At 40.7% G+C, this 26,803-nt stretch overlaps 1 protein-coding gene across 1 annotated transcript in view; it reads left to right on the plus strand.

The window, feature by feature from the left end:
- Nucleotides 1-26,803, plus strand: part of LOC146698124 (collagen alpha-1(XIV) chain-like) — a 160,274-nt gene that overhangs the window by 2,369 nt on the left and 131,102 nt on the right. The window contains exons 2-4 of the mRNA XM_085473125.1: nt 14,468-14,584; nt 20,681-20,824; nt 21,312-21,398. Of these exons, the coding sequence (XP_085329251.1) occupies nt 14,468-14,584; nt 20,681-20,824; nt 21,312-21,398 (348 nt within the window). The remainder of the gene's footprint in view (nt 1-14,467; nt 14,585-20,680; nt 20,825-21,311; nt 21,399-26,803) is intronic.

Here is a 26,803-nt window from a genome sequence, read left to right on the forward strand (position 1 = left end):
TTTGTGCCATATTTTTGATCACATTAAGTATCTGGATGGCATCCACTTGAACATGGGTTATTATCATCATTATGAGGATATATCAGCACATTTGTGTTAAAATGAAACAGTGTGTGTTTTTGAATGATACTGAGACTCTTCCTGCTGGTCCTCCCCAATATTTGTTGATACGTTTACTTTATTGGCTTCAGGGAAACAAACAGAAAGAAAGTTTCCACAGGACTCTTCGCTGTCATGTGAAAAGATCTAAGTACACAACAGGAATTAAGATGGTAAATATCATCAAGGTCCTGCTAACCAAATACATTTCATTAAGTGACTATCAGGAAGTCTGAGCACCTTTATAAAAGCAGAAGCTTTGGCAGTTGGCTGGTCTGGAGCAACCAGTCTCACAATCTTCCAAGTAAATTCACCCCAAAGTCCAACTGTGCAATTCTCAAAGAAACTGCAAAAAAACCCCAAAACAAACAGAACAACAACAACAACAAAAAGGTTTCAGTTTTCGTTGCATCTGAACGAAGCACAACACTTCTGTAACAACGTCCTTTTGACATACCAGCACACCACCTCATACCACCTCTGAAGCACGGTGGTGGAGGGGTGATGATTTTGGTTTGTTTTAGGAGCTGGGCAGCCTGCAGTCACTGAGCTGTATACCAAAGTATTCTAGAGTCAAATGTGAGGCCGTCTGTCCGACAGCTTAAGCATAAAAATGGGTCATGAAAAAAGACGATGCAAAGCAGCAGATCTCTAACAGAATGAGTGAAAAAAATAGTTTGCTGCTAACGGTGGTTCTACAGCTGTTGAATCGCCGGGTGTACTTTGTTTTTCACACGACTCTGTGTGGTCCTGTGAAAACATTTTCACATGTGTATGAGAAAACCAGTCCTTTTCAATTAGGTTATTCATGTTGTGCTACTTCATTGGTATTCAGATGGTAAATATAACCATCTGATATCTCCTCTACGGCTGTAGGATGCATTACTGGTAAATTTCAGCTTATTATAACTAATGGATCCAGAGGCTCTATACTCAGTCTTATGGATGCAGTGAATGAGTGTCTGTGTGTGTGTGCACCTGTGTGTGTGTTTAAGTGGATTTTGTGCATAAGTTGGCTCTGTTTATGTGTATTTAGCAAGCTTGTACAGATGGTCAGACCTTTCACGATCAAGATAGTGATCATATTCAAATGACCCTGAGGGAAGATGAGATATTTAGTTGAATGTTCTTTGTTTGTGTGCGTGTGTGCTCGCGCGTGTGTGTATGGGTGAGCCGCTCATATTCCTTCCAGGTTGTGACGTTCAAAATTCATTAGCCACATCTGTCAAAATCCATTTATCGATCTGTTTTGTACAGCTGCGTTAAAAGAATTCCACCTTAAACATGCGTCAATCACTGGGTGGTGTTCCAGAGGTTACATAGCTTTTGCTTAAAGCTAATCTTTTAAAACTGGATCTGATTAGCACGTGGCTATTTGTGTCTGACCATTGGGAATCCCTAATAAATAGCAACTACTTTAAAATTCCTTCTCTGTATGTTTATCGTTATGTCAGCCTCACCCATTCCCCACCGCTGCCTCTTTTTATCAAAGATCTTTCTCTGCACTGTCGATAGTTCCATAAGTCATATTTTTCACTGCAGACGGACAGAAATAACAGGTGAGACAGAAGTGGGACACAATTAATTTGATGCCAGTGAACCACAGCAGAACATGGACGACCTCCCAGACACTACAGGACTATGCCCTGTTCAATCCCTTCATTAGGGAGCATGTGATAGCCATTAATTTTGTGCCCAGTCTGTCCCTGTAAGCTGCAACATCTGGTCAGAGGGGATTTTAGCTTGAGGATTAGCATGTGCCCTTCCCATGCAGGATGTCTGTATGTACAGAGCAACTGTCTGGATATTGTCAGGAAGTCCCTTTAACGAGGGCACCGGTTAAGAATTATAGAAAATTATTGAGTATTTAACAGTATTATCAGAAAATAATACTCTAATCTCATTGTTGCTTAATATTAGTTTATTCTTTTGGAATAAAATAAAACTAATATTGTATTGTATAGCTTGTTTTTGTATTTTAAAAAAGTTTTTCTGAGACCAATGAAATGACAGCTTACCGCTGAAACTGATATGATGTAAATTATGTACTCATGATTTTTTAGTCTGCTACAAGTCTGCTCCAAAAATATGCTTATTGTAAGATTTGTATCCAGTGAATACCCAATAAGAGTTAACTGTCACATGTGTTGTCCAGATGTAGGCTCACTCTGTACTTACTGGTAACATTAACATTAAATTGATGATGTCTGTAAAGCAATGTTGTTGTTGTTTAGTTAATTTTTAGCTGAAGTTCTGGGAGATGTCTTTAGTTTTGCAAGTATTTGTAAATTAACCAGTTGATTTGATAAATAGCAACTTTGTGCTACTGTTTGCACTACAAAGGACAGTTAGAGAATTTGTATGGCACTGTGCTTGAGCCAGGAAATGCACTATATAAGGTATATAAAACAGAGATGTGCAATTCTAATCAGCTTGAAAGTCAACATTTGCTATGATCACCTTTAGTCCTCAACACAGCCTCTCTCAGGAAAACTTTCTAGTAGATTCTTTAAGTACAGTATTGTTCACAGATGGCTGTAGACACTCAGTGTTGCACTTCTCTCCTGACCTCCTCTGAACATATTGATGATAATTTGAATAAAAAATTTCAGATTTGGATTCATCACTCCATCAGACCCATTGCCACTGATTTTCAGTCCAGTTGTTGTGTAATTTGGCACACCTCATCCTGTTCTTCCTGTCCGCCTTCATTATGAATGGCTTCTTGACAGCCATTCATCCACTGAGACCATTTTTGATGAGGCTTTAGTGAACAGTAGATGGATCTACTCAAGGGCCAGGTGCATCTCTTTCAGATATTTCTTAAAAGACAGAACTTTCAGATACTTTTTATCTGCTGTAAATAGTTTTTTAGGCCAGCTGCTTTTTCTTTTGTCCTCCTCTTGTCCAAAGTACTCAGGTTTTTCGAGGAGAAATGTACACTGTGCCACCATATGCCAAGTTTTCAGCTCTTTAAATCACCTTGTTGGTGCTAAAACACTCATTTATTTTGTCAAACTGTGTTATCTTTTGCAAAAATATGGGAAACTAATTGTGTTCTTGTAACAGAGTGCTTATAACAAAGACACAATTTAAAATACACAACATTGGTTCATCTATCTCACGCATCCATCCATTCATCCATCCCCTTCTGCTTAACCAGTTGAGGGTCACGAGGGGCTGGGGTCTCTCCCAGCTATCACAGGGTGAGAGGCGGGATATACCCAGGACAAGTTGCTCAAGAGTTTCACAAAGTACTGTGTCATAGTCAAGATGTTTCATTATAAGCTCAAGATATTAACTATGTGATAGCACTAAAGGAAAACAAACAAGATCATCCAAAACATCTGAGTTTCTCCTCACAGGACCATAAATATTGTTCTCACTGTTTTGTGGCAGCCTGTCCAACAGTTTTGGTGACCACTTCATTTCTCTAAATGACCACCAGCCCTGCTGGTGATGCTAAGTAAGTCTGAAAATCGGAGAGAAATTTAACCTGAACTAATCCTTCAGGACAAGATAAATCTCTCACAGACATTGTCATCCGGTATTGAGCTGAAAGATGTCCTCTTGATGGCATACTGTTTCCTAGTGGTTAATGTATGTATTTAGGATTTATAGATTTATGCTCATCCGTCGGACTTGCAAAGAGCATCTGATACTATTTCTAATGAAGAAAGGCAGAAGTGTGCAACAAAGCACATTACAGTTGTTGTTGTTGTTTTGTTTTTCTGGCCTTCTTTTTTCTCTTTGACCTTGAGATGTGACAAAAAGGGAAATGTAAATTTTATTTTCTGCTCCAACTAAGACGATGCCAGCCACGACCTGACACTGGGAAGATGCTTCCAGTACAGCAAAAGCAGAATAGATGGAGGAAAGATGGTGGTGATGGTGGATGTCTGCCATGATTAAATCTGAACTCTGACCTCATTTTAGAACAAATAGGAATAATTGCCAGTCGAGCATTTATTCATTATATTCAGTCGTGGATGGGTGAGCCAGTCATTGTAAAGATGCTTGTGTGTAGGGGTTCTCTGCATGTGTGTGTGTTAGAGGGCAGCCTGGTGAATTAGTATGAGTGAAAGTGCGGGCCAATAATTTCAGTTATAATGAACAGGGAGAGAAGCCAATGATGAGAAATAATTTATTCATAAACAAAAAATGAGAATGAGATGGAACAACCTGTTTTGAATTTAAAAAACTGTTAAATTATCTGAACCAAGGCCGCTGTCACCCTGTCACTCTGCTGCGGCTGCTGCTGCTGGTAATCCAGCTTGTCATAATCATCAGCCACTTTAGACTAAATGGAGCATTGGATTGTAGGAGATGTGACTCGCTGGAGTTTTTCTAATTTTACCCCCTCGTTACCGACAGAGCACGTAGATCATATTCCGTGATTGTACATAACTAAATTGTAATTGCATCTTAATTTGAATTAATGAGGATTTTTCTTCTTTTGGTGGTCTGTGTGTATACACTACATATTCAGGTGACTTCCTGCATCTGCTAAATTACTTACATAAGATAAGATACTCACATACTGCGGTCTATAAATGAGGTCCTGCTTTGACAGAAATAATATGATGTTGTTATAATGTTTAAAAAACACCACTAGTTTGATAAAAACCAAGCAAACAACTTAGTTTCATTGAATCGCCTCTATTTCTTCACTCAAATCAAAAATCTTGTGAATACAAACGCTATGTTTTACAGTTCTAATAAAGCACACTGCAGTGTGCTCATACTGTGAGTTGGGCTCCGTTAGCGGGACACAAGCAGAAAAACAATGGAGAAACTCAGCTGAGGGAAAATTATTTACTGTTATTTCACTTTTTTATTTTTAATGGCTGATCAAATTTAAGCTTTTTTTGTTGTAGCATTTAAAAACCACTGCCTTCACAAGTTATTGTGGACTGCAGCAGATAATTGCAGTAGTTTGAGTAATTATAATAATTTCAACTTCATTTACCAAAAAAAAAAAAAAAAGAACATCTTCTGTGCAAAGCTTGTTTTTTTTAATTCAAGTCAAAGTTACTGCTGAACTCTCGAGTCGTGTTTTATTTAGGGACACTTGAAATGACACCACGGTCCTGGATTTTTGTTATATATTCATGGGGTTTCTGTCCTGGTGCATTCGTTCTTTCCTTGTCATTGCCTCTTTCTGTCTCATGCAGTTACACTTGTTTATGGTTTTTAACCTTGGAAGCTTGTTTACACCACTGAATAATAATAATGATTAAAAAAAAATACCATTAAAAAATAACAATTCCAGGTTTTTACCTCAAAATTTAGACTTAACTCAAACCTGAAAGTTGTTTTGTCAGAAGTTAAATGGACTGTTTCTTAGAGCACCCTTCTGTTCAGTTTTGAACACTCAGACCACTTTCATGTACAATGCGGGTTCACCCAGTCACACACAAAGCACTTTTATTTGACACTCACCGCTGGATGCATTGCAGCCAACTCAGGGTTCAGTTTCCTTTGCAAGGATTCGTCAACAGCAGGAGCTGGGGATCGAACCGCCAACCTTCCAGTTGGTACCTAACTCTAAATTTTTAGATAATCCCAAATGTTGAGATTTTGAGATAATAACCTGAAATTTCCATCCATCCATCTTCATCCGCTTTGTCCAGGGCCGGGTCGCGGGGGCAGCAGCCTAAGCAAAGAGGCCCAGACCTCCCTCTCCCCAGCCACCTCCTCCAGCTTATCCGGGGGAATACCAAGGCGTTCCCAGGCCAGCCGAGAGATATAATCTCTCCAGCGTGTCCTGGGTCTGCCCCGGGATCTCCTCCCGGTGGGACATGCCTGGAACACCTCACCCAGGAGGCGCCCAGGGGGCATCCTTGTCAGATGCCCGAACCACCTCAGCTGGCTCCTTTCGATGTGGAGCAGCAGCTGCTCTACTCTGAGCCCCTCCCGGATGGCCGAACTTCTCACCCTATCTCTAAGGGAGAGGCCAGCCACCCTTCGGAGGAAGCTCATTCCTGCCGCTTGTATCCGCGATCTCGTTCTTTCGGTCACTACCCACAGCTCGTGGCCATAGGTGAGGGTAGGGACGTAGATCGACCGGTAAATTGAGAGCTTCGCTTTTACACTCAGCTCCCTCTTCACCACGACGGACCGGTGCAGCGTCCGCATTACTGCAGCTGCAGCCCCAATCCGTCTGTCGATCTCCGGCTCCCTTCTCCCATCACTCGCGAACAAGACCCCGAGATACTTGAACTCCTCCACTTGGGGCAGGAACTCATCCCCGACCCGGAGTGGGCACTCCACCCTTTTCTGGCTGAGAACCATGGCCTCAGATTTGGAGGTGCTGATCCTCATTCCCGCTGCTTCACACTCGGCTGCGAACCGTTCCAGTGCGAGCTGGAGGCCCTCACCCGATGAAGCCAACAGAACCACATCATCTGCAAAAATCAGAGATGAGATTCTGAGGCCACCAAAGCGAAAGCCCTCCGCCACTTGGCTGCGCCTAGAAATCCTGTCCATAAAAATTATGAACAGAACCGGAGACAAAGGGCAGCCCTGGCGAAGCCCATCACCCACCGGGAACGAGTCCGACTTATTGCCGGCAATGCGAACCAAGCTCTTGCAACGGTTGTATAGGGATCGAATGGCCCGTAGCAATGGGCCAGACACCCCATATTCCCACAACACCTCCCACAGGACACCCCGAGGGACACGGTCGAATGCCTTCTCCAAGTCCACAAAACACATGTAGACTGGTTGGGCAAACTCCCATGCACCCTCAAGTATCCTGGAGAGGCTAAAGAGCTGGTCCAGTGTTCCGCGACCAGGACGAAAACCGCATTGTTCCTCCTGTATCCGAGGTTCCACTAATGGACGAACTCTCCTTTCCAGCACCCTGGCATAGACTTTCCCAGGGAGGCTGAGGAGTGTGATCCCCCTGTAGTTGGAACACACCCTCCGGTCCCCTTTCTTAAAGATGCCAGTCCACAGGTACTGCCCCTGATCTCCACGCAACATTGCAGAGGCGTATCAACCAGGACAGCCCTACAACGTCCAGAGCCTTCAGGAACTCGGGGCGGACCTCATCAACACCAGGGGCTCTGCCACCAAGGAGTTGTTTAACTGCCTCAGTGACCTCGCCCCCGGAAATTGGCGGGTCATTCCCCTCATCCCCAGACTCTGCTTCCTCCTCGGAAGACGTGTCAGTGGGATTAAGGAGGTCCTCGAAGTATTCCTTCCACCGCCTGACAATTTTCTCAGTCGACGTCAGCAGCGCTCCGCCAGCACTATACACAGTGCAGGTAGAGCACCACTTTCCCCTCCTGAGACGTCTGACGGTTTGCCAGAATCTCTTCGAGGCAGTCCGAAAGTCTTTTTCCATGGCCTCTCCGAACTCCTCCCACACCCGAGTTTTTGCTTCAGCCACTGCCCGAGCCGCATTCCGCTTGGCCTGTCGATACCTGTCGGCTGCCTCCGGAGTCCCACAGGCTAACCAAGCCTGATAGGACTCCTTCTTCAGCCTGGTGGCTCCCTTCACCTCTGGTGTCCACCATTTGGTTCGGGGATTACCACCACGGCAAGCACCAACCACCTTGCGGCCGCAGCTCAATGCAGCAGCTTCGGCAATGGAGACGCTGAACATGGTCCATTCGGACTCAATGTCCCCAGTCTCCCTCGGAATGCTGTTGAAGCTCTGCCGGAGGTGTGCGTTGAAGATCTCGCGGAAATTTTGCAAAAAAAAAAAAAATGCTTCCATATTCACATCTCACCTCTCCTTGTTGCTGGTTGACACTAGTTCTAGTTCTTAATTAAAACCAGACATGATTCCAAAACCTTTAGAACTAATTATTGGAACTCAAATTGGCTTGGTAAGCTCAGTGACCCCTGACCTACATACACAGGTGAATCCAATAATAAGCAGAGAGAGCTGAGATTTAAGCTGTCTGCTTCCACAGTTAGGAGCATATTGAGAAAATGGAAGACCACAAGCTCAGTTCAAGTTAAGGCTACTAGAGTTCATTCTGGAGTCTAGAAGAAACTAGAGATGTTTTGTAAAGAGGAATGGTCCAAAATACCTTCAACCACAATCCAGACTCTCATTGGAACCTACAGGAAGCGATTAGAGGCTGTAATGTCTGCAAAAGACGGATCTACTAAATATTGATTTCATTTCTTTTTTTGTGGTGCCCAAATTTATGCACCTGCCTGATTTTGTTTAAACAATTATTGCACACTTTCTGTAAATCCAATAAACTTCATTTCACTTTTCAAATATCACTGTGTGTGTCTCCAGTATGATATATTTAACTGACATTTTTTATTGTAACAACCAAAGATTTATACAGGAAAGTAATGACTATTAACAAGGTTGCCCAAATTTTTGCATCCCACTGTTTTTGTATACACACACGTATATATGAATATATCTAGCTCACAGTCTAAAGTGCTTTGAGTGGTCATTTTAATGTAATTACATTACATCTAAAGCACGTGCACCTTTGTAACAGTGACAAGCTCTTTTTATATCTGGCCTCAGCACATCACAGTCCATCATAAAGCACATTTGATCTCTAGAAGAAGAAACACCAACAAAAAAAATCCTTGACCAGTGTGGTTTAGTGGTAGTGATATGAAAATGTTTTGTTTGCATCTTTATTCATTTATTGTTATTTATTGGCCCATCTGTACTAATGTGACAAAGCATTTTTATTACAAGCTGCCCCTGCCTTAATCTCCTCAGGACCTGAAGTCCTCGTGTGAACATTACATTTTGGCTTTTCTGCACCTTACACTTCATTCCACTCAATAAAGCATTTTGCAGTCTGTTAAACAATTCTGACTTTCTTGTCATGCTGTAAAAGAAACCCCCAGAGGAGGAAAAAGAAAAATCTGTTGAAGACGATGCTTACTTTAATGTTTGTCAGGTCCAAGGAGAAATAAGAGCTCAGATCTTAGGAGGTTAAAGTTTATCAGCTACTCATTACATTATCTTTGCAACAGATGTGACACAATACTCTATATAATCATAATATTGACTGTTACTGATGTTAGGCAGATATACTGAGCCCTCATTTCCTTTGTTTAACATGACAAATACAATATTAGTAATAGATTCGTGGATGAATTAGACCAAATTATTCCTGCAAAATACATTTTATTTTATGTTGCGTTGCACTTAACACTTCTCTGGGTTTTGAACATGTCGGCGTCAGTGTAATAAACTCCAGAATTTAATATTTCCTTCCTGTTTAATGTCAGTCATCTGCTGCAGAATTTACCCGACTGAGTATTTCATGGTGATATTTTTTTCACAGATGGTTGGCAAGTATGTGGAATATTATGGCTTCTTTCACCAGACTGCACATGGGGACAGATTTTTCAACAGACTCTTAATATTCAGCCGACTTAAAGAGAGATTTTACACTCTGTCTCTCTCTCATACACACACACACACACACACACACACACACACACACACACACACACACACACACACACACACACACACACACACACACACACACACACAATGCAGTAGAGAGATGAGGCATGAAGTAAAAAGGCATCCATTACACAGGTAAGCAAAGAGAGAAAGAAGGGGTGTGAGTCGCTAAAACGCTCATAAAGGAGGGGGAAACAAGCAAACATGCTTAAATAACTTGATAAAAGAGCAGAATATAAGTGAAGAGGAGCGGTACAAGGATGTTAAACTGGAGGATAAGAAGAGAAGGTGTGATGAAAATTTTTTTTTAAAAAAGGAGCCACAGTGATTTTGGGTTAAGTGTTACATCAGTGAACAGAGTAGTTTACGTGCAAAACGAGACGCCGACCACATTGAAGGATGCATGCTGTGGTGCTGAATAGACACTAAATGCACACACACACACACACACACACACACACACTCCTACACTTCCCCTGATCTCTCTCATGTACAGCACAGTAGCTATCTTATGGTGACATTGCAAGCCAACAGTTGTCGTACATAAATCCTGAGTAGTGAAGGCCTGAACACTCAAAGTGGAGCCTGTAGGTTTTCTGTAAAAAGGAAAGCAGCAACTTAAAAGAAGGAAGACTAAACTTAAAGAGAGTCCAGGAATGAAGATAAAAGGGAAAGAAAGAAAGAGAGAGGAAGTAACAAAGTACTGTCAACTTAAGAAGAGGGTAAAAGTGGAAAGTAGGGGACAAAGAAAGGAAAAGAAATGGATAGGGACAAAAATGATGAGAAAATTAAAGAAATGAGAGGCTAAGAGGGGGTAAAGAGGAGACAGAGATGGAGGGAAAGGGGATGGTTGGCAATGAAAATAGAGATTGACAAAAAGCAGAAATCTCAGCAAAGACAAAGGAAAGACATGAGATGAAACAGAGCATAAAGAAAAGAGAGATGAATGGAAGTCGGATAGAGAGATTGTTGAGCACGGAAGAGAGAAGGGAAGAGAGAGCACAGGAGAGAAGCTGGATGAAATTAAGCCAACACAGAGTGGACAGTGAGCCAAATCAGAAGATGGGAAGAAAAGCAGAGGAAGTTTGAAACGGAGACAAGAGCTGAGTGAGAAGATGAAGTGAAGCAGAGGATTGGACAGCAAGCATTTACTCATCTACCAGGAATCCCTGCTAGCTTTCAGCGCTCCTAATCCTGGGAAGAGTCATCTCTTCTGAAACTGAGGCATCAAGCTGTGCTTGTATCGCTGGAACCCAGATAATGCCAGTTCATACTGGGCCTCCAGTTAAAAGATTTTTCTAGTCCAGGCTCCCCACCGAGTCGGGAGATTACTCAAGTTCAACCTTGAAATTGGAACTTGTGAATTAAGGTTCAACGGCACGAGGAGAACATGTTAAATATTGTTTTTTCAAAGCGCGTATCATTTTCACACTGGGGGGTTTTTCATTGAGGCCTCAGTGATTCAGACTATTTACCGAAGCAAAATTTTGTTGCTATGCAGAAGTCGTGAAGCTTTTGCCAAAGGTTTGGAGGAGCATTTACTACCTGCCAAAAAGCTCCTGCGAGTAGCTGTTGGGGGCTGGCTAATTCCAGTGGTGTAACTCTTTCAGATAAATTACTCTGGGCTGCGTAATACACCATTGTGTTATAGATGGGTATGCACTGTGCAAGTCCAGGGCAGGTCTAGTATTTCCGCAGAGTATTTTATTGTGAGATACAGAGTGTGGATGTGTAATGTGTTCCACGAAAGCATCTTAGATTTAGAGAGGCAGTGCAGAATGTGGAGCTCTTGGATGATATTTACGGCTGTACGGGGATAAACAAGAACAGGCGTGTCGGTTTTTTGAAGGGTAATTTATATCAGAGAACTCTGTATCCTGTCAGCATCCACAGCATTTGTGTCCATATTCATTAATCATGGTTGCTGTCTCTGGTATTGCCTCCTACTTAAAGATCTTGACAATCATTCTGAAGGGTTACAGTTGGATCATTTAGATTTTACATTGTCTTATTTTTTATTATTCACTGTGTGTATGCGTTTTCATTGACATGCCAAGCAAAAATCCAGACATTCAACGCAATTGTCACCACATTATTAGTACCCCTGGCTTCTCTAAAAGTCGAGGCTTGATTTTACATTTGTGAGGTAATGCCATGACTAACATTTTAAAGTTGTTTGGAAGGGAGGGCTGATGTTGGTTTTGATGAGTTGGACTTTAAGAGGAAAGTGTTTACTTCAAGAAGATGCACGGGTGTATAGAAATTTCATGGTGCGCGACTGAAGATTACACAGAACGTCAAGACATTTCAACATGAGGCCATTAACCAAGCTGAGCACCACGGGTCGGATGTTGTCACCTTTATTATAACATCAATTTATATGATACAGTGCCTTTTTTGTTATGGCGTTAATGGGATTTTCCATTTAGAGGGTTGGAAGTCTGTCCTCACCTCTGAGTGGAAATCCTGAACAGCACGTCTCAGATTTGTCAGTGCATTATCCCCTGCTTTTGACTTTCTCCTTCATGCCTAATGCAAGCTCTTCACATGTTCACACTCACTATTGTGACTTATTATAGGCTACAGTCCCTGTAGACTGAAAGATTATTTGGGTGTGCAGTTAAAATATGAAGCCATTCAAGCGTTATTACTGCTTGAAGGGATACTTTGACATGTAACATTTTATGTAAAGCGCTTTTTCTTCCAGTGGTAAAAAACTTTCAGGCTTTCTCAACAGTTTCTTGATTCAAAACTTGCTCATGTGAAAAATTCACATGATCCTATTAATTACTAGATGTGAAAAAGCAAAGACCTTGCTATTTGCCTAAAATTCAGGCAAATGGGATGCCCCCTTTAGGATGCCCCCTTTTGCACCTCTGGACCGCTCCAACGTGTTGCCGTTTAAGTTCGTCTTTCATGTATGCCCCTGGATATATGTTTGCTCTTCACACAATACTTATGTTCTAAATAGGCCCAGTTTTCAGTCAGGATGGGAGCTGGGGTTCTGCCAAAGAGCTGTTTTTAGACGAGGAGTTTCCAAAGCCCAAAAGCCGTGCATTAGGTTGGGAGTATGACCAAGAGGATGATAGTCATGTTTTTGACATTCCCTGTGATGTGCATTACAAATTTGTCCTTCCTGGGGTCAAACTGTTGATGCATAGTTCTGCTAAATTGTAGATCTGGCCCCCTGCAACATTACTCTCTTCTCCAAAGTGAAATTCAGCTTCTTGACTCCAGAATGAACTGCACAAGTGCAGATCAGAGCTTCCACGGAGTGATCTAAAGACTACCTATAACGGGACACCGGCCAAGCGCAATTTGACTTTCATGGGTGGAACTTTATGATTTCATACTGTTTTCATTCAGCACCTTTTTGTTCATATATTTGTCATTGTTAAAGTTTCAGTTGTTTCCTTTTCCCAACAAACTGCCTTTTTTAAAAGAGACAATTTATTGACTGAAAAATGGATCCACTTCTCAAGGAAGCGTGACAAAAATGCATGTGCTGGGCTTACATCTTTTGTATTAACACTAGCAAAGAATAATATACCAAAAGGGTGAAACGAGGCATAAAAATTACATCCATTTTCAACTAAAGTGAATTAGTTGGATTCCTACTCATTCCTACATTACATTGCTCTGTCTGGAGATGTGAAAAAGTCGTCTGCCTTTCTGCCATACTTTTATTTGAAAAAAATGTGCTCTCTTTGTTTGTTAGAAACCACAGTCTGCACAAACTCAGACTCCTGCAGAGAAAGTGTCACGATCCTGGGTCTTTTGACCCAGCGTTTTGAGTTTTAGTTTATGGTTTATGTTTAAGCCCTTCAGGTTTTCTAAGTTCATTTTTTTATCATGCCTAGGTTCTTCTAGTTCTTTGTTAGATTCCCCTTGTGTCTTCCACCCCTGTTAAGTCTCCTTTGTCCTTCATGTGTTTCATGTCCGTGTCTTACGTTGTCAAGTTCAGGTTGTCATGTCTGCGTCTTATGTTTCCTGTTTTATTTTGAAGAGGTCTTGTGTTCCTGTGTTCATCGTGTTTAGTTTTACTCTTCCACTGTGACATCGTTATGTTCATGTGTCAGCTGTTCCCCATGTGTTCCCACTTCTCTCATTAGCCTCCTGTGTGTATTTAGTCTGTGCCTTCTCATTCAGTCTTCCCATGCCATGTCCTGCGTTCAGGTTTTCATATATCCTCATCATCATTGCCATGTTTAGAGTTTTGTTTGTTTTTCTGTTTGCCAGGGTTTTTCATAGTTCGTGTTTCCTTTCTAGTTTACCCAGTTTAGGTTATTGCTTAGTTTGCATTGTTTTTGCCCTTTTATTTTGTACTGTTCTGCCTTAATAAACGGCTCATCATCAGTTAAGTTTGAGTTTTAGATGTCTGCACCTGGGTCCACTCTTCACACTCCACGCAGTTTGCCTCGGCAAACTGGGACAGAAAGGCTGCTGTCACTGTTTTTTAACAGGCCACAGCGCATCTGTTTTCATTGACAGAGGGCTGCAAGGGATAAGATGAAAATGCCACTGTACACCAATCACTTCTCCTTTATGTATACACTATAGATTAGATAAGTGACACATATATTTGCAAAATAATTTTTTTTGCGCTGTTTCTTGTCTCTGGAGTGGTGTTTAACATAAATTGATCATAAGAAGACATTCCTCTATTTTTTTCCTCTTTTATACTCTGCCTTATGTGGCTCTCATGGATGTAGGACCTTCAGCCCTCTCTGTGTCCTTCCATGCAACCATTCATTCATTTATTTCCTGTCAAAGTCGCATCGATTTGCAGCTTTTTGTTGGCCATTCTGGATTTAACTGCTCACATATTTTTTTTCTATTTATGTTGACTGATATTTAGGACATTTTTCATTAATTTAACATGTTTTTTTGTTTGTTTTCTTTTTAATAATTCCCAAACTTCTTTGGAGCCAATTTAACTGTAAAATTGTTTTTCAGTTCCAGCTCCGAGGAAGCTGCGTTTCAAAGTGCTGAGCTCAAGCAAACTCCTGGTTTCATGGAAGGAGCCCAAAGGAGACTTTGACAGCTATCTGTTTTTCTACAAAAGTACCCCAGGTAGGATTTTTATTTTATTTTTTTTTACTGCACACACTCATGCACAAAAGCACATGCACGCGCACCTCTATGCCAAAAAGAAGCGGAGCTTAACTTTGAAATTTTGGAGGAAGGATCCCATTATGACTTGGATTTTCTGTCTGTCAGGAAGGATTATGTAATTTACTTCTTATCAAAGCTCCTTTGAAGGGATTACACTCTTGAGAGATATAGAGGACTCAGAGTTTGTCTTGTACCTCGGCCAAGTTTGAGACAAGGGAGAGTTTCTGCTGCGTATGTGCAGCCTGTCAGCACATTTTGAAAATGGGGCTGATAGGTACACAGGACATGATGGAGAGGTTTAGCCCAGGACAGCCAAATGTCAGCACAGGAGTCATTTTTCAGTGTTAAACTGAAACTCACTGAAAGCAGTTACAGCCATAATGGACACGTGGAATTTTCACTTTTATTTGATGCTTGTCATGAGGTGCCTGTCACAGACAGCGGCTATACTTTTGTCTCTTTTTGAGTATGCACAGTGTAATAGAAGTCTAATAGAAATCACCCGAATTACCGCTGATGTGCACCCACGTTTACAGCCATAAATCCTCCTTCACATCACTTCCCTCTTTATTGATATTGTGCTGAATACAGCAGGCAATTCTTCTGCAGCTGATGTAGAAGTGAATAAGAAGGACTGAATAAGCACTCTATAGCATAAAACCTGTTTCTTGCAAACAATACTTTTTGAAAATGCCTCGTCTGAAATTTTTTTTGCCGCTTCCAACAATAGAACTAAAACTCAAATTTATGGCCACTTTTCTTGAAGGGAGGAGTGCAATAGTAGCTCACTGGCATTTAACAAATTCAGCAGGAAATTTAAAAAATGTATATGATGGATAAAGCCTTTGTCAGTTGAAAAATAGCCATGAAAGCCACAGCAGCTGCCATGTTCCTGATGTCCACTCTCTTTGTTCTCTGAATCAAATGAGCTGAACTTTGTGTGAAGAATAAAACCAGATGATTTACTTTTACCTACAAAATTAATATTTTTTCCTTAATGCATGTGTTCTCCTGTAATTTAAACCATTTTTATGGCACTACAAATTGTTTAAAATGTTCTACTTTTACCTTTACCCTGCTTCTTTGTCAGTCAGCTGGTATTTCCTGGATATCTGTTGAATAGCCTGCCTTTTTTCTGTTTGTACATACACATACTCGTGTGATAGTTATTAGACCCAGATGTCCATATTTAATCTTTTAAATCTCAGCGGACATGAAGCCAGACCCAGATGAAAAAAAGCTGAGTTTTTGTAATATTCATGCATCGGTACATAATGTGATTACTGGAAGGTTTGCTTGTTTGCTTTTTGAGCACCAAATAATACAAGTAGTGGTGGAAATCACTGGTATTCACTTACGATACAGATCTCATAATAATAAAAAAAGTGTAATCATCTTCACATGTGTACACATTCATATTTTAATCACATTCTTATTTGAGTAAACGAGTTTAAATTAGCCCTTTGAAGTGGTACAAAAAATACAGGTAGCCTACCCAGCTGCAAAAGGTGCTTCTACAAATTCTTAAACAATTTCAGAGTAATGTCCCTCAATGTAAAACAACAGCATATACTCCTGTCCAGCTGATGTCTTTTTTCAGGAAACACCTTGCATATTTCAGCAAGACAATGCTAAACCACCAACTACATCTATTACAACAGCATGGCTTCATGGTAGAAGAGTCAGGGTGCTGAACTGGCCTACCTGCAGTCAAGACCTTTAAATAAAAACATTTGGTGCATCATGAAACCAAAAAAACCCCCCAACAACAACAAGGAAGACCCAGGACTGTTGAGCAGCTGGAATCTTATATCAGACAAGAACGGAGCATTTTTACTCCCCCAAAAGTCTAGCAGCTGCGCTCTTCACTTCCCAGGTTTTCACTGACTTTTCTTAAAGGAAGACAGGATACGATACAGTTGTAAACATGGCCCTGTACCAACTTTTCTAGTGTTGGGATTGGGCCATGGGGTGTATTCCTGCCATCAAATTCAAAATGAGCTAATTATGCTTTTTAAAATTTTACAAACTCCTTTTCTGAGTTTAGACATTTGATATTGTCGTAATAAGCTGCAGGACTCAGCTCAGGACAGAAAGAATTAACTAAAAGAGGCAGCTTGCAGTTTCTGTAGATGAGCGGGTAGTCCTGGAGTGTAGTCATAGTACAGTCCCGATCAAAAGTTTAAGGCCACTTGAAAAATGGCAAAAAGAAATCATATTTTACGTGGTTGGATCTTAACAAGGTTCCAAGTAGAGCTTCAACATGCAACAAGAAACAAAAGTTTGGGTCTGTATACAAGCTGATGACCCCATTGGTCAAACAGTGGATTGTGAGCTCCCGGTTTGAAACCTCGGTATGAGCATTTTCACATCATGAAACAACAACCTTACTGTTCTGAAACCAGATGTGATGAGCAAAAGCCCAAGCGGTCGGTGAAAGCACATGTTCTCTGACCATGTGGTTACCTATTACCTATCAATCAGAAGTTATTAGCCTGTGAGCAGTGATACTCTCACATCCCCCTTTCTGATGTTTAGTAGAGGTGGGACAACCAGTTTCAATCCTGATTATTTGGTAATTGATTACTTGGTATCAGGTCAAAAACAAAATGTGCAGTAATGCAGCACACTAACGACCAAAGCACCAGTCAATTTTCTATCGCCCATTTGCTGGGAGTAAGGGCGCCCTCCGTTTGCGAGGTGGCCTGCTGCTTGCGGCACAGGGAGGAGAGGGCGGGGCGGCGGGGGATTCTCTGGCTGGCTGGAGCGGCATCTAATAACCAACTCGCAAAATAAAATAAAATAAAAACAAAACAACAAACACGTAAACACCAGAGATTATGATACAGACTTATAATTTGCACCGATGTTTTTTTGAAATTCTATATGTGAAAAGTGAGCGCGAGAGCCCTCGGTGCGCCTGCTCGCTGCTGAAGACAAAGTAAACTTTATTGTCATCTCCGCTACATACAGTGCAGTATCTAGAGAGATGAGAGAACGAGGCTCCAGTTACAACAGTGCAAGTAAACAAACAATAAATATAAGAAGAGTAAGAAAATATATATACACTTTCGGACCAGGGATAAAGAGATCAATAACAATTTAAAATTTATAATTTACAGTTTGCTGATTTAAAGTCTCACACACAGCCTGTCGAAAGGGGAGAGAGACCTGCTGCTTCCATATAGAGCACATTTCATTCATAATGATGTAAATCCAAGCCCATTATGTATTCATGATTTGAATCCTGGGTTGTGTGAAATCCCAGAAATAAACCTTAGACAAAGCGAATCTGTGAAATAAGGTGTAGGTCTATTAGGTTATCATCCTCGGGTTGGTGGATGGGTGTTCATACTGGAGTGCAAAATTAAAACCAAGATGGACAAGAAAAGTTCAAAGCCATCAGGTGCTCAGTTTAGAAAAAAGAGAAAAGAGGAGGAGGAGAAACGAGCAAAAGATACAGGTAAGCAGATGTGTCATTGGATAATAACAGGTCATTCTGAAACAATCAGAATCAGAATACTTTATTTATCCCTAAGGAAATGATGTGGGTTACAGTTGCTCCAAGAAGAAATGGTAAAAATAGTAACAGTAACAGACTAAACTCCAAACAATACATTATGTTACAGATTGTAATATTAATTAGTCAGTGTCAATTGTTGATTTGTCCTGTTCTCATTATATGATGAATTATGATGGCTGTCCGGTAGCCGTTTGCATACTATGCATACTCTCTCTTCATATGTGTGTGTGTATGTTTCTCTGGTGAATTTCAGTATGATTCTGGCAACAGTTTTATGTTAATGTACAATCCTTTATATGTTTTCTGTGTGTGTGTGTGTGTGTGTGTGTGTGTGTGTGTTGGGGGGGGGGGGGGGGCGCCAGAGGGAGTGTTCGCCCAGGGCACCAAACAGGCTAGGACCGCCACTGCAAACATCTATCTAAAAATAAATTTCACAGAACAAACTAGAAAGATATATGCAAGTAAAGCTTAAATAACATTCAAATGCAGTTTAACTTAGAGATAACAGGCAGAGACAGAAGAGCGCAACCTAAACTATCGAAACCATTTTATTACCTCTTTGTTTATGATTTTTTTATTTAATCCCTCTGTGTTTTACTTTGTGTTTTATGGTCTCTTTTTGGGATGTACTCTTTCTGCACATTTTTGTCACTTTAAAAGGATTTTGTTGGCCAAGAAAGACTGCAGCAGTGTGTGTGCTGCCTGATGGTTGTACCAGTACTTATGTTAAGTAGATTACCATGAGCTCCTAGCCAACTTTCTAACGCTGAATATTTAGAAAGTAACATAAAGCACAATTTATTTGCCATAATCTTCAAAAATCTGCTTAATTACACTCGATAATGATAGATGATGATTTTAATGAGTTTTCCACGGCTGATGTACTTCACTTCAAACAAATCACTTTGTGCTGTGAGAATTTGTGAGACTTGCAATGACTTTAAAGGATTAATTCAACATTTTGGAGAAAAACACCTTTTTACTTTGCATAAGAGCATTAAATTAAAGGATCAATATCACTCGGGCACTGAGAATTGATCCAGGGCCTGAACATAAAAACTGAAAGCAGGTCCAAACTGTTAGCCTGGCTCAGTCTAACATTCTTCTCTAAAACTCACTAGCTGCAACTTGTAATGCCTAATAAGATGACAGTTAGTAGGGTTATTGTCTTTTTGTAAAAATAAAAATGAAGATGTTTTGATTGCTGGGGTTACTGAGATGCTAAACTAAAGAGGATCTTTGATCCATCGCTGTTCCCATTTAATAAGTCAGTCATTGAGGTGATCTGTGAAGGCGAAGGACTAAAAAGAAACTTTAGGAGGAGGCTCTGAGAAAAATAAGACATGAACAGTCAGTTTTCATATATAGACCAAGTCAAAGCCTTAGACTTGAGCCCTGTTGTTTGGTTGATTAATAGTAGTTTGGTTCGCGTGCACGGGCCGAGCCTCCAGTTTGTGGAGTTGATCAATGCAGTTGCCTCACCTGATCTTCAGTTGCCTTCAGAAGGATTTATCTCCTTTTTCCCAGAGGTGTCATTAGTCAGCACCCCGCAGGGACGGGCGACAGAAGAGCTGAGGAAGTGCATGCACGGACACGTACTCCCCTCTCTCTCTCTCTCTCTCTCTCTCTCTGTCTCTCTCACACACACACACACACACACACACACACACACACACACACACACACACACACACACACACCTTACTGATGGCTGATTGATTGCTGGGTCAAAATTAATGTGAGGAGATAATACGACCTGTTGGCCTGATGAGGATTAACGGTTGAGGAGAGGACATGTGCGCGCGCACACACACACACACACACACACACACACACACACACACACACACACACACACACACACAGAGGACTGTGAGGATTGGGGGGGACATGCAAAAATTGGGCAACTAGTCACAAAGAAGTTGCTGTTCTATTTTTACTGGGCAATAAAGATTTAGTGCTTAATTTTATCCTGCCTTCAGTGTTAGAGCGGAGTATTAGTCAGTAACTGTGCTTCATCTGCTGGTGTCTTATGGCTACATGCACTAAAGTGTTGCACCAGTGCAAACAAACTGCTGCTGCTATTTACAAAGAGAGCAAAGCGACAAGAACGTGTGTAAGAGGTGGGAACTCGGGAATGTCTGGGACTGACCCGGTTTCATGTGTATTTCTGCGAGTTCCTTTCTAAAGGTGCAAAATATTGTGGAGGGAGGAGAATAGCACACAAACCAATTTACTAATGTTTGTGATACACAACTTATTGCTTATTGTCCTGATATTTAATGCATCAAAAACATGTTCTTTATTTTTTCGCTTGATATTCAAATGAACCAACAACATCTGTGCTTAGAAAACTACACAACTTAAAACTTGCAATTCACCCATGAGTGGGATTCAGGGATCGCCAAATTTACCAATCTGGCACTTAGAGTACTGATGTTTGTCTACCAGAGACTCAAATACATGAATTAAAGTCTCTGAGTCGAACACTCACCACTCCACTTCTTTGTCTTCTTCCCTTTCTCTGTCAGGTGGTCAGCAGAGGGAGATCATAGTATCTAAATCAGACACCAGCGTGTTGATAACAGACTACAGTCCTTCTAAAGTCTACACTTTCAGTGTTATCGCAGTCAGCGGCAACAAGCAGAGCAGACCACTTCAGGGCAGATTTAAAGGTTGGTTCATCTTGTACTCCTGCTTTATATTCTCCCAAATCTTTTCTGCCTTTCTCCTGATGACTAGTCTCCTCTTAGTGTTTTTCCTACCCTCTGCTAAACCTTACTCTGTTATGCGACTCACTCCTATTTCATCTTCTTATCCATCATTTCAGTTTTCTCTACTTTTATCCTGTCTCGACTTCTTCTCTTTCCCCTCCTCTCATTTCCTTTCCTCTTTTCTGCGTATTACCTCTCATCGTCTTTCCTCACCCTCTTCCTCCTCCTCATGTAGCCCTTTCTCTTATTGTTACTCAGCTTTGATCTGTTGCGTTACACTCTGTTTTTTCCTCTGCCGTGTCCTCGGCTGTGTCTATTCTTGAGTAATGTACTACTTGGTTTGGGATATTTTATTACACTATAATGAAGGAGACCCAGATAGAAAGAAACTTTCTGAAATAACTGTTTTTAAAATAATTTAAAATTATGAATTCGTTATATTCTGCAGGTGAAAGAAATGAGAGTGACAAGACTGAGTCCCAGAGGTTCACCGATTCAGCTGCTCCTCCGAGGAACGCCAACGAGATCTCTGGAGGTAGGACAAATGCACTGTTTCCAGGAGATGAGACGATATGCAGAGTTGTCCTCACATGAAACATATAAATAAAACGACTCGCGCTGATGAATTGGACTCTGCTTAAAGAGTCTCCCAGTCAGTTTCCATAGCGATGTTTGGATGAAGGATAAACAGCCACCGGGGCAGTTACATAGATCAGAAGGCCAAAAAAGTATGAGTCAGCGTGTCTGTCCGTGTTTCCCTGCATGAAGAGTTTTTATCCAACAGGTTAACAGTGAAGTTTTTTGAGATGAGATGCCAAAATCATCTTTGCCTGACTGGCAAATCATTTGTGGCTGTGATTTTTTTTGGGAATTTATTTATTTATTATTATTATTTCAGCATAACTCCTAAAGTTAGGCAAGTGACCAACAATGTTCGCTTGTGTCTGTGTGGCTGCCTGCTAACTTGAGTTCCCGCTCCCATGCAAGATGTCTGGATTCATGCGTGTTTATTCTTAAAACCGAGATGTTCTTTCAGCTGGCAGCATGGATGTCCTCATATTAAAATGCGTAATGGTTCAACCTTCTTCCTATGCAATGTAAAAGAAGACAGGGATGCATTTGTTTTCTTTATTGAGCGTATACTTGCATAGCAACTGTCCCCTGTCTGCTGATTTCTTTCCCATAACAGTGAATTCAGCTGGAAATCTCTGGCTATAGATAATTGATTGTTGCAATTCAGTTTTCCGTGTGTGCTCGTGTAAGAAAGACGAGCCCGGTAATGTGAAGACATGAACGGTGTCAGATTTGAAACACTGTAACTGCTGCTGGTGCAATAGTTTTTTGACTTTCTCTAACGTTTTCATCACAGTTTTGTAGCCTGAAGTGTACACAAAGACAGACAGTCATTATTCAGTGGAGCCGTACTTATTATTTAAGCATACTTGCTTCAGGCTGGCTTATTGTTCGGTTTTTGTGCTGGTGATCATTTATCACAGGGCCCTAAAAGATTGAGGTTGTTTAGAAATATAAGTGTGGTTATATAGTATAGTTTAGGCGTCCAGTTTCCATTAAACTGTACAGTGTGTCATCATATTTATTGACTATAGTACATATATATTATTTAGGCAATTTACCGTGTAACTGTGTATGTGCATTTCATAGTTGCTGTTGGAGCAAGAGACCGACATGCACTCTCCAGGAGAGAATCACTGAGCAATTCATATCCATGAATACTTAATAAATTGGCTCTTGGGTGGAAAACACACTGATAGTAAATCACAGGTTTCATATTGAATGCAATCTCTAGTGGCACTTAAAGTGTCTTATTATAGTATATTAACCTGTACAGCGAGCGGTGGAAGAGTGATGAATTCACCATAAATAATGTTTGATTGTCACATCTATATATTTCTATAGTAATATGAAAATGAGATGTATTTACATTTTTCTCATGTTACGTTTTCATTTTTGGTAAATTGCTTTTCTGTCTGCTATATCTGGCAAATAGAATTTAAACAACAACTAAAATGACAGCAACGGTATATGTCAGCAGAGACTGAGGTTGTAGCTGTTTCTATAGAAAACAAATCTAATCGAAACTGAGCATCAGAATAGGGAAGAGAGGTGATTTAAGCGATTTTGAACATGGCATTGATGTTGGTTTTCTGGTCTGAATACTTCAGAAAATGCTGATCTTCTGGGATTTGCCCACACATCCTTCTCTAGGATCAAAACGGGAGAAGGCAACGGCAGTTCTCTGGATGAAAATATGTTGTTGATGCCAGAGGTCAGAAGAGAAAGGTCAGGCTGCTTTGAGATAATAGGAAGGCAACAGTAACTCAAATATAACCACTCATTCACTAGCAATACGTAACTGATACTAGCAATACGTAACTAGTATCAGGCTGAGTTTCCCAAAAATACTCTATGTGAGCTTGCTTGGTGAATTTGCCTGCAGTCAACCCAAACCACACATGCACACACACAGGTTTAGATCTTTGATGTTATTCCTCTTTGTTTCTCTCGTGCTGTCCTCCCCCTCCGCTCCTCTTCTCCTTCCTATCGGTAGGCAAATTAGAAAGCTTACTTCAGTTTGCTGTTATCAGAACCACTCGCCCTCCACTAGAGGTGACCTTGATTGGTGTTCTGCCTCCTACCTGTTGGGGATTATAATAATATCCTGCTGTGCTTCAGTCGTATTTGTGAAAGTGTGTGTTGGTGTTTGCATCTTTGTGTACTGTAGTGATGATAATGGGTAACTGTGGATGAATAAAGGAGGCCCTTTTATGTACCGTAACACGTAACGGTGTCTTTCTTTTCCTCTCTATCAGGCTCAGTGTGTGTGTGTGTGTGTCTTCTACTGTCCTCGATCGTGATAATAACAATGAAATATCAAGCTCCAAAGAGATGGCGCTGCACGATGCATTAGAAAGTGTGTTTCTGTGTGTGTGCAGCACTTTGTTCCAGAGTAGTAATCAGTTTGCTTCCTGTTAGGGTGGGTTGTTTACAAAAACTTTTATTAAGAGCTCGCACATAATCCCATCTCTACATCCCGAATGTATGTGTTCCAGACATCAGACAGGTTGGTTATTTCTTTGCACTCGAGCCAGCTGTGTGTACAATTTATGAGTGTGTGTTGCATTTAAGCTTGATGTTTAGTAAATACGTCAGACACTGTTAAGCATCTCTACTTGGAAAACCAAGTTGGACAGTATGACAAGTACCACAACAACTCTTTTTGTGAACATTATTACGACGATGCATTGAAGTTGGGCAGCAGAGCTACTTCGGCCAACCTAAAAATGTACAAACGACTTAACCATATCTTGCAGACTGTAAGCACAGGCTCCTCTGCACTAAATACAGACTTTGTTCTTTCCAGGAGCTTTGAATGAAACAAATTTTCTGTCTGCTCTTGGGGTGTCGTTGACTGTCTCTGGCTCTGAGCAACAGCAGAAGCTTTTCAAGGAGATTTTACCTTGGTTTGTACCTCGGTTTGTAGTTTGGAGTCTGTCCATGTCAGTCATTTGTAGGCCTGCACCCCTTAAAAGCTGATGACTCAGATCATTGGTCAGGGACTTAAAGCCTTTTTTTTCCTACAGCCTCTAAATCAACCCACTGGATTCTGCTACTCGCTGCTGGAAGATGTGAAGAGATTTTGTTTTCTCCTTGAATATCCGTTTCTAAGTTGAAGACTCTTTTGCTTTTTATCCCTTCTTTTTTTTCTTTAGTGGCATCATCTGTAGGGAAAAGCAGCAAAAATAAAACCTAATTTTCATAACAAACTGTGATGGAGCAAGGGCAGCTGAGTCAGGTGTTATATTATTTGGTAAAAAATCAGTGGAGCTGTTGAGTAATGTCAGCGAGGTTGTAACTGTGAAGCCTAATTGCATTAATCTCATTCCCAAACTCCTATAATTACTTTTGATACACCTGACATTTGATCATTTCTTTTTACAAGCGATAATTATAGCACGTGTGACGCTTTGATCATTACCCTGCTCCAAAGAAAGTGTTTTTTTTTTTTTATCTATAACTATGAAGGCAAGAAGAGAGGCAGTAAATAAGTGAAACAGAAAATATACATACATACAAGTCAATCAGACATTTGGTTAAGTGACAGAAAAAGTGCTTAACTGTGTGAACTACACGCATGGGTGCAGTGATGTCACAGTACTCTGCTCTTCTCGTGAATTACTGTATGTCTGGGAAAAAAAAGTTTGTTTTCAGGACAAAACTACTTTAAACGAGGTAGCGGTTTCATTGCTCTTCCCACCAGCTAAAAATGAAAAAAACTTTATATTTACATTTGTCTCTGGAATACAGTTCTCTAAGAAATCTTTGTTGTGAATCTCCTTGTGTTAACATAAGGATGGATGGAAACGAGATGAGGGAAAAAAGGACAGATGAGGTACAACAGCAGCTCATAAAGTCTATAAATTATTCCAAAGCTAATGACACTGAATGAAAAAAACATATTCAGCTCCTTGTCAGCAGGAGCTGCAAACGGAGTTTGTCAGACATTTAGTTTCCACTTGTATCGGACAGTTTCATCTTTGCCAGCAAAAAAAGAGGAAAAAACACTGAAAAACAGTCTGCATACTTGATTGTTCATATTTTATTCCCACAGTCCAAAGTGTCAAAACACCAACATATGCTTTTTTTTCCATTTTTAACTTGGACTAAGAGGCAGAGCAAATAGTGTGTAATGCTATTATCCATTGAGACCGAATGACATCAGTTCAAAAGGTTGCCATGTTTGTGTGCTTGATTCGATGCCGCCACTGAAAAAAAGTCTGAGTTCATTTCAGCAGCTTCTCTCCCAGAAGAAGCACAGCTTTTATCATTCTTCCCTCTAAATGACACAGACAATTTAACTTGGAAATCCTTTGCAATATTTCTTCTCTAATTAGTGTTTTTAGGGCATCCGGTGAGTGTTAATTATGTAGAATGTCACTGTGGGGCCGCACACTCTCCTACAAATAGGGGAGGGTTGTGTCAGGAAGGGCATCCAGCGTAAAATATTTGCCACATCAAACATGCGGATCATAAGGAACATGATTTCTATACCAGATTGGTCAGTGCCTGGATCAACAACAACCGCCTCAGGTGCTGCTGGTCAGCACCTGAGCTGGAAACTGCTACTGTTAGCCAAAGACAAAGGAAGAGGAGAGGAGGAAGGCATGTTAGGAGGCAGTGAAAGAGAAGGATACAGATGCTACACATAGGATGGAGGTACATGATCCTCTGTGGCCACCCCTAAAGAGACCAGTAATACAAACACCTATGAAATGAGGCTGAAGACTTGAGCTCCTAACACAAATGAGAGGACGAGTTAAAAGCTATACAGATTCTGCCTCCATTGTTTTTTACATGAACTGATTGCTGTGGATGATGGTTTCTTCCAAAATAAAGTCGCATGGAATCCAGCAGCCAGCAATAATAAATATTTGAGTGCTTTTTTAGCTTAAAAAAAGCTCAAACAAATCCATTAGTTGTCCCCTGACAACTACTACAAGACAGTAATGTGTTTTCTGTGGAAATTTGCACTAAATGTTTCTTTAAAAATAATAACTATAATTTAGACAGCTGGAGAATATTAGACCATAGACATCTGTGTGTCTGTGTATGAGTGTGTGCATGTGTCTAGGTATGTCCATGACTATATTTTTTACCGATTTAGCTCAGTAGCCTGTTAGAAGATGTAAAAACAGATGTTTTCCACTCTGAAGAACATAAAGATTCAGAAGACAGTGTAACTATGAGTAAGTACGAGTGTCTTTTAATCTTTATTGAAATCTTAACCCTGTAATGTCAAATTAACCACAGTGATTTAAAAATAAATAGGAGAAAAAAACAGTTTGTAGAAAAAAGCAAATTTATCTCTTTTGGCAATAATGTTGCAGAAGACAGACAGCCCTCCTCCTGCAGCTCTCCCCT

The sequence above is a fragment of the Copadichromis virginalis genome, linkage group LG11 (assembly GCF_057382275.1).
Source record: "Copadichromis virginalis isolate Kocher_CV1m ecotype Utaka linkage group LG11, C_Virginalis_male_GT1.1, whole genome shotgun sequence".
Lineage (NCBI taxonomy): Eukaryota > Metazoa > Chordata > Actinopteri > Cichliformes > Cichlidae > Copadichromis > Copadichromis virginalis.